The sequence below is a fragment of the Passer montanus genome, unplaced genomic scaffold, assembly GCF_014805655.1.
Source record: "Passer montanus isolate IOZ18808 unplaced genomic scaffold, ASM1480565v1 scaffold4, whole genome shotgun sequence".
Lineage (NCBI taxonomy): Eukaryota > Metazoa > Chordata > Aves > Passeriformes > Passeridae > Passer > Passer montanus.
In genome coordinates this window covers 18502576-18511953 of record NW_024368818.1, presented here as the reverse complement: position 1 = coordinate 18511953, position 9378 = coordinate 18502576, and the positions used below count along the sequence as shown (strand labels likewise).

General features: G+C 42.5%; 1 protein-coding gene across 2 annotated transcripts in view; it reads right to left on the bottom strand.

Annotated features, from left to right (window-relative positions):
• Window positions 1–7982: 7982 nt before the first annotated feature.
• The window catches only part of NARS2 (asparaginyl-tRNA synthetase 2, mitochondrial), a 48344-nt gene continuing 46948 nt past the window's right edge, over window positions 7983–9378 (bottom strand). For both annotated transcript variants that reach the window (XM_039718287.1, XM_039718288.1), the window contains exon 14: window positions 7983–8713. In XM_039718287.1, the coding sequence (XP_039574221.1) occupies window positions 8569–8713 (145 nt within the window). In that variant the 3' untranslated portion in view covers window positions 7983–8568. The remainder of the gene's footprint in view (window positions 8714–9378) is intronic.

The following is a 9378-nucleotide window of genomic DNA, read 5'->3' as shown; positions in this document are numbered from 1 at the left end:
GAAGACTTCCTATTCAGTCAACACTGAAGCCCAGTGCCACTTCTCTCACCAAACTAGACACTTAGAAATAACTTTGCCTGGAGCTGAGCTGGGGCAGAACACTACTAATGCATTTCTCAGTTCTGGACCCAGGTAGAGGTTTGGGGTTGTTTTTGTTTTCTTTTTTTTTGTGCCTGGTGCTTCCTTCTAGGATGGATGAGCTCCTCATACAAACTCTCTTGCCTGGATCCAGACACATTTTTGGCAGCTACCTTTACCTTTTTCTCTTCCCGCCCCTCCCCCCCCCCCCCACCGCCCCCTCTTTCTGCACCCCCACTTTACCACGGAAGTGAGGGAAACTAGGTTTCCCTTTTTTTTCTCACCTCCTCAAAACAGAAAACCATTATACAACTGCTTGGTGGAAAGTGCACCAGGCAATGCTCCAGACACAGACACTATTCTGACATAAGCATAAAGGCCACTTCATCTTTGTTTTTCCCCGATGAGACCGGCAGCTCGGCATGGGAAGGACTCCCTCTATGGACACTATCTGGCACAATGGGGCTTTGACTGCAGCTGGACCCAGGGCAAGCATCCATAAAACAAATGATAATAAAACAGGCAGGGAGAAATCTTTGCCACACTGCCCTGCCTGCTTACCCGACCCCGGTGTACTCTCACATCCTTAGGCATTACTTCAAGAGCAGATGGTGCTCTGTGGTAGAGCAAACGAACAATTATCCTCCTGACACCCTGCAAGGCCTCCCCACATGCGATTGCAAGAAGTTACTTCACCCCAAGCTAAGAGCTGTTGTCTGGTTTTTCAGCATAATTGGATGTAATCAAGTTTAATTTGGTTGGTGCAGTAACTCTGAAGACTTTTGTAACTGCATTACTGTTGGCTCAACGGTCATGTGCCATTATATCTGCTGGTGAAAACAGAAGCCAGAATAAAAACAGATGCTTTCCCCCTACTCCTCCTTCCAGTGACACCCCTCAGGATATGAGCTTTCCCTGTACAGCCAATATAATGAACTAAAAATTCTATTAGAAGAAGGAAGTCATTGCTGTTGTATTATGTCCAGGCCTCTTCTACAAAGTGTAAATTACTGAGAATATACATCTCTACATTTGTTTACAATTGTTGACCGTGCAAACCTAGAGCTAAACTACTGGAACACAGACCTACTATGCATGCGAGCTTTTAGAATTATAAATCTCAGTATTCTAACTATACAAGTAGGGAAGCTGAGACCATGAGCAGGAGTGAGTGGCTGATGAGGATGGACGCCCGCAGGTTCTATTTTCCACTCTACATCACCATCTGACAACAAGGAATATACAGAATGCTGTGTCCATAGCAGACCTATAGCTCTACTGCAGGTAATCTATAGGTGAGGAAGGGGCATCTGGTACATGTAACAAAGCCAGCAGCATAAAGACCTTATTTTCAGACTCCCCAGCTGCTACCAGTGTTAAGTCATGGAAGAAGCAGGTGAAAGCCATCATGCTTTAGGTCAAATTTTGCAAATTCAAGAGCCTGTTGTCTTTTGTAATGCTCCTCAAATAATGACAGTTAAGACACACTGATATAGTCCCGAAAGATGCTGAGGCCAGGCAAAAAAAAGACTGAAATACGGGACTTTTTTAACAGTGAAAATAGTCACTGGAGGAATGCATGGAGGGGATATGTGCCCTTGTGGTTTCAAAGCATTTCAGCCCATCTAGAGTGTGTTATTATATTCCTGGCTGAGATGTCGACTGTATTTTAAACAGACATCTCCTAGAAGTCTAAAGTGTGAAGAGACTTTGCTGAGATCAGAGCAAAAGCTGCTCTGCAGTTTCCAGTCTCAGATGCTACACAGCAGCCACCCTCCCAGCTGAATGCTGTTAAGCTGTAGTTGCAGACATATGCATCTCTGGTTTTGGCCAGATGGCTATTTTAAGTTTCTAATGATCTGGGAAATGAACACTTCATAATGTTCTATCTCAGAGGGTTTAGCACAAACTTTCTTCCTTTTATCCATGGCAGCACTGTTACAGATGGTATTGGATCTCAATTAGGGACTGGAGTAACGCAGGGATAAAAACATCGTGTTTTAGCATGTACTCCAAGGACATGGCAATATAATCCTGCCTGGCAAGTCATCCATCAAGTTCATTAACAAATAGGTCCATGAAATTTGTTAAGTACTTGAACCTTATACTTCCTAAATCACCATGAACACTAATAATTTATTAATGCCATTAATAATAATGGAATGAAAAGACTGTTTGAAGCCACTGTATAAACCAGGCCCTCAGATTCGATTTATGTGGTTATTCAAGTTTTGCAGGTGGCAAAGTTCAGCCCTGTAGGGTGATCTGGAAGAGCACCACCCATGCATGCTTACAGAGAAGCACCTAAAGCACGCCTTTCCAAGAACTCCAGCTGCTGTGCAGAGCCCCATCTCAGCAGCTATGACGCCACTTACACACTGCTGAGCCAGCCTGAAAGCACATGGTGATTTATTTATACTAAACAGCTGCAGAGGTCATTTCAAGTGCTTCAGAGAGATGCCATCCTGTGAGCCCAACCTGCCAAAAGGAGACCTCCTCAGTTACAGTGATGACAGAATCTCTGCAGTAGGTAAGTGCTCACAGCTGCATCTCCTGGAGCTGCAAACTGGCTACCAGTTGAGTACTGAGTTTCTGTAACTTTGTGCAGAAATGGGAGAAACCTGTTCTTAACTCTGACAGGGCTGGAAATGAAACCCTAATCCTGACTCTTGCTTCCCTCCACAGCCTCTGGCAAGTCCCTTCATCTGTCACTGACCTGGAGTGTCCCAGCTGTGTGAACAGCCCTGGCAGCACTGACACTGAGAGGTCAGTCAGCCTTTGAGTCGGCTGTGGTGGGAGTTCAGCTGTCTCCTGCTTGGATGCGCAGCCCATGGCTACATGTTCACCAACGGAGCAGCAGCAAAGCTGGGGGACAAGCAGAAAACAGGAGACCGGAGTCTCAGAAAAATATGGATCATATGCCTGTTTCACACAGCTTAACCACAGTACTGAGCACAGAGAGCCCAGGATCTTCAAAGGGCCATTAAAGATGCTGGTATTATTGCTCAAAAATTGCTTTGAAGGTGAAGACACCATGGAAGTATTACTAAAAAATATTGCGTCAGTGAAGTGTAATTATTTTCCACTGTGACTGGAAATCTAGCCTCGTTTTGAAGCCATGACAGATAGTAGGGAATAGTCCTGTACTGAAACTTAAATGTTTACATGATTACCAATGTGGTCTTACCAAACCACATTCATTTTTTTCTGAGCAGTTTGCATACTTTTTTGCCAGCAACCTCTATGATCAGTGACTTCTGAAAACTCTGAACTCCATTCTTTCAGCACAAGTAGCAGTACATGAACCTGTTGAAAACAGTAAGATAGACAGATACCAATGAAGAGCAAAGCACAAGATTAAGCCTTGCAAAGAAAATTAGGAATCTACTCTTTAGGCTGCCTCAAATTACTCAGAAAAAAAATCAATTGTAAAAGTATAAAAAATAAACAGCAGGATTGCTGTCTCTGAAAGGCCTCGGGACATACAGGGATAGATAAAAATCACTGAAGCACAGTCTAGGATCTTAGAAATGCCAAAAATGCGTTTGAAACCAGATCAGTTGCAAACATCCTGCCTTGTTTCTGGTGTGGCAGTGCACCCAAAGGCAAATAAAGGGAAGTCTCGTGAGCAGGCGCCAAGCAGGGATTTGGTTGATTTGGGTCAGTTCCATGCTTCTGCCACACATCTTCCTTAACCTTGGGCAAGCAGATTAATTGCTCTGGGCCTCAATTTTCTGCAGTAAAATAGTGTCAGCAATAAGAGCAACATGGATTCTAAGGTAATTTCATCCGTATTTCACTCACAATAGAGCCTACAATTTCTGATGTAGCTGGTACATGACTTTTAAATGGCCATACAGTCTTGTCCCCCTGTCACCCTTTATGTGGAAGCTCTCCCTTTACAGCATCTTTTCTGTACACCTTGTGCAGCAGACACTGCGGCACAGCAGCCATAAAACAATGGGAGCCATAATTTCTTTGAACTATGGGTCAAACTTGTTGTTAGCCAAGTCTGTAAGAACTCATATAATAAATTACATATGTCTCTTTATCAGCAGGATCATAAAATAAAACTTTACAACCCTTCTGAAGGTCATGGCTCTGCAACAAACAGTAAGACAAAACAATAAATTAACCCCCTAGACCACCATTTTTGTGGCTTTAGCAGCTTTGGTTAGGTCTGAGGAAATTAGAACTCTGTCAATCTTTATACAAAGCCTTATTTCTCCTTTGGACCCATCTCTCATTTGTCCCTAAGTGTAAGATAAAGGCTAAAACAACAGTCATAATGGCTGTTACTGGTTTCAGCAACAGCAAAGCCACGTTTATCTCTATACACACATTTAATGGAAACAATGACAAAAGTGTTTCTTGGCAAATTAGCCCCCCTCAACCCCTGAGGAAGAACACATCTATAAGCTATTCCCAAAACAATCAATATTAGTCCAGCAAGTGAAACTGTACTTTACGTTTCCCATCAAAGTCTTGGCATTTCCTCAAAGAACTGATGCCTTATAAATTGCAACTACTACCAAATAAACCAGAGAGAGAACTGCTGAGTTGGGCACCTTGCTGCGTGTTTCCCTCAGGTCTGGGGGCCTGAATGCAGGTAATTCAGCTAAAATCCCCGTGCTGGCCTGCTGATGTTTAAACATTTGGCCCATGTACCTTTTTGTCTCTGCTTGTACAGAAGGTACAACAGCCCAGGATCTGTGCATTGCCACAGTATCACAACGTAAACCATAAAGGAGAGAACAGCAATCTCTACTCCTAGCTTCTGAGTGTGCATTTGCTCTGCTGTGGATTTAAAAATGAGAAGACTGGAACAGGGTGTTAGTTCTGCAGGTATTATTTTTTCAATTAAAAATAAGAGTACTTTGGGATACTTTGCTCTTACACATTAAAAATTTAAGTGAAGGGATTATCTGATATTCTTGAAGTGAAAAAAAACCAGATGTTTTCCTCTAAACACTCTTCTGAGAGGCTGGCACTTAGTTATGCAAAGTTTATGGTATAGCTCTTTTATCTCCCATCACTCTGTTCTGATATTGCAAAGCTACCGATGCAGTAATCAATGACACTCATTCTTTCCTCTGAAGCTCAGTGAGGACAAACTTGAAAAGAGGCAAGCACGGGCTGCTAAGTAACTGAAACTTCAACAAATACTTACAAAATGATGCTAGCAGAGACAGTGCTGGTCACCTGGGCTTGAGAGATGACTGCTTACAGCTCTGAAAACACCCCAGCACTAAAAACACACTGTGCACTGCACGGTCAGCCTAAGAGGTGATTCCTGTCTGCAGAGAGTAACAGCTGCTTATTTGAAGAAGTGTCACAGTTTTTATCTGGCTTCAGTCACTGTCAGGGTGCAGACTCTAAGAGAAGATGTAGCAAGGAAAGCTGCTTAAATTAAGAAAATCTTGGTGCATTTCCCGCTTACATGCCCAAGAGAAATGACCTCCCTGTCCTCCAGATTAACTTCCGTTTCATTCTAGAAGGGAGATTCAAAGGAAATACATGACATTCCCCATGGAAATCCCAGAAAAAACATGTTGCATTCCTTGGCAATACCAGTCCATGTTATATATACATAGCACGAGGTGAACAATGCCAGCCTGGAGGGAAACAGTGGCTCCCACCCTTGCTGGCTACCCATAAATTAAGTTTCTCACAAGAATGCCAATCTCAATATTAACCCTGAGCAGTAGCACAAGGCAATGGGCCTCACCCTGTTCTCTCTCTCACCACTAGCAAAACCAGCATATGTTGAAGGCTGCTACCAAGACTAGACAACCTTTGCTTCCCCTTCTGAGCCATCTGGTTACCTCTCTTGGGACAACCCTGCTCAGCTCCTGCTTCATCTGCCAAATTACAGGGGTAGTTTTTTTTAGCTTTCAGACCCAAAGGCAATGTCCCTTTAGTTCACTGGATACCCAGCTCATCAAGCACCTTGAAATGAACCAGGACATGTGGAAGACTGGGGAGACTGCTCCTCCTGGACACCTAGTTGGAAACACACAAAAAACCACTCACAGTGTATCCTTGTTACTTCTTTCTTACTTACATTTACCTATCTGCAAATCAAAGTTTCAACCTTTACCTTCAGTCTTGCAACAACCTCTGAAATGGGCAAAGAATGAAATATGGATTAGACCAGTTGTTTGTTCTTGCCCTGTCACCCTGACAGCCACCCTGCAAACCTGTCTGAAGCAGTTGTGTCCTTCCCTGTAAATTGTGACTCACGTCACATTAACCTAGAACTTTCTGACACCTTCCATTGTCTTCCTTTTTACATCTTGTTTTTCACCTGTCACTGTTTAGCCCTGCCTTGCCCATCAGATCTGGTATCTCAGAACAGGATCAACAACCTCCTGTTGATGCCAAAACCAACAGAGGCAGCCCAGAGCTGCTGTTGGGGATTGACAGCAGAGTGGACAGAAGATGTTTTGCCATCACCCCACTCTATTCTCAGAAGATGGGCTTCCAGTTCAGGCACTTTCATTTACAGCAACTGTGACAGAATCAGTGACTAAGGACCTTAAGAAGGACACCTGCTCATTCCAAGTAATTTAGGGAACATGCTATGATGGGGCTGCTTGGCAGCTGTACTCTTTCCACATCTTTCTGCAGAGAAGTAATTCCAAAACATAAAGGCCAGCAGTAACACTTAACATACTAAAGGAGAGATGGTCCAAATGCAGGAAGATACTTCAGTGTCTGATATGGGAACTTCTCAGTGGTTTCAAAAGGAAGGCAGGTGCTCAAACTGTTTTGTGGAACCAGACTTGACAACTCAGGGCTGTACTGGGAAATGCAAACCAGCAAACGCACAATTAACACCTGCCTAATCAAGTGGATGAAGGAGACATGAAAAAATCTTGATATGCAGGAGATGTCTCAATGCACAGAAGAAGCCCCCCCAAAGTAATGACCTCATGGTGATGTTGCTTGCATGATCACAACAGGTAAAAACCCCGGCCATGGAGCACACCGAGACATGGCAGGTGCCACATGACATAAACAGGTATTTTTAGATGCTGCAGCTGCAGTATAACACAGCCTTACCAGAGAGAACTGTGACTGCAATATTACCAGTACAGTGCTAGTTGATTACAATTTTTCAGTCTCTTGCATCTAATTGGAAAAGACCTTTTCAGGGCTGTCCTGCAGCTACTTCTCATAGCGTGTGCCCATATACACGGGGTTCATCAGCAGTAAGGCCACTACCTTGCTTTTCCTCTTTACATACATGGTTTATGCTCCAGCCATAGTGGGCTCCAGAGCAGCAAGCACTATGCAAATGACAATTTGCTGGATTTTTTTTGCTGTGATCATTTGGAAGGGAAGAAGGATGCTGGAAACCCTCAGTTCAAGTCCCAAATAAATCACTGGTTTCCAATTGCCTCAGGCAAATCACTCGCTCTTCCCATAATACTGTCTTCGAAACAGAAATGAGTATTTCTTTACCTGGCAGAGAAGCGGAGAGCATAAACTCATTAGAGACTGCCAAGGAGTTCAGATCCTATAGTGATAAGCAATTACTTAATACACAGCAATGCTTGGGAGCATTTGTTGGTTGTTTCACAATACAGACCAAACTGCTTGGTCCAACGAGCACGTGAGAGATTTTCTCAATAACAACAGCAGAAAGGCAAAGCAACAAAACCCCACCATGAACTGCAAGTTGGCTCTGAAGAGATGGATGGATGAATGAACTCTCATCAAACTGAACATTTCTGTCTGATATGAATATGTGCTTTCTTGGAGACAGAAAACAGATCCCTTCTGCAAAAGTTGTGCAACTAATTTGGTTATACAGAAAATGAAACCTCTACCAGACACTGAAGGAAACTCTCTCATGCTGAGAGCTACAGTTTTATAACAGAAGAAGAAACCATACAGAGTTATAAAACAACCCAGTGTACATCTTTATTGATGATTCACAAAATCAAACATCATTCAACAAACTCACTCCAGCAATTCCAGTATCACATTGTTCCTTGCTACGTTTGGCTGATTTTTCCAAGGTAAACAATATTTGCTTTTAACTCGGAGTGGACAGAATCATGCTTTACAGTAGCCATTTTCTGACTGTAGCAGTAGCAAGTGTATCACAGCCATGACAATATTTTAGGTCACACTTCCTTCTTAATATTTCACATAAAACCCCCTGCTACCTTCAGTGCTTGTTCAGTACTTCCATGGCATGTACTAGTCTCATGAGAATCATAACCCTTTAGTTAAGTGGGATTTATTAATTCTCCAAAAGTGCACTGAAGACATGAGCTGCTATCAAATTAACTGCCAGTATCCTTCCATAATCTCACCAGAACATATATTATTTTCAATAACCCAGTATTAAATTGACCAAGAGTTTCATTGATATAAAAATTACCTTGATTTCGCACTGAAACACACTCGGTCATATCGTGGTATGTTACATACACACAGTTACACCAGTGGTTTTCTCCACATGAGTCAACTGCTGAGCTACAGGAGACAGGAGTGAGAAAACCTGGGGAAAGGAATAACATCTTTGATATTGTCAACTCCCAAGATGTACTGCAGGTAGCGTTCAAACCCCATTCCGAAGCCTCCATGAGGAACTGATCCAAATTTTCGGAGGTCTAGATACCTGTAATTTAAACAGACAGTTACATTTGCAGCACAGTAATGCTGACATTATTAAAGTGAGCTTTTCATGTAGGGTTTTGCTTTCCATCTTAATTACTTCCCTTTGACCCTAACCACTGTGATTTCTGAGTTGGTCAGGGGTATGTCAGAATTGTATTAGCAGAAACCCCAAGTTTAAACCCATTCAAACCAGCATAGCTATGCTTTGCCAATACACTACAGCATGTTTTTTAGGAGCAAAAACATATTTGGGTAATGAAGAACAGCTTGAGTACCATACCTCTGCTCATATTGGAAACACCTTTGTATTTTTAGTACCTAAAATATTCCTAGCAGAGGCAAAAACCCAGGTTCCTACAGAGTCACAAAGCACTTCCACTGCTGGAGGTGATGCTCTCTGCTTGGGCTTGTCTAGCCTTTGCCATGTTGGTGTGGAAATTTGTCCTGCAAATTCTTTCAATTTCTGTTTGCTTTTCAATAGCCTAAGTAATTTAATTTCCAGTAATTTCTTTAGAAGCTTAAATAGGTCTTGCTGTCTGTCTACTCAACATTCCTTCATTTTTTTTTTCTTTTAAGGTAATTACAATGGCTTTTTGCTACTTTTTCCCTAATCACTCTTACGGACTGATTCATTTATTTCTATAGTAAGCCAGAAAAAAACACCTT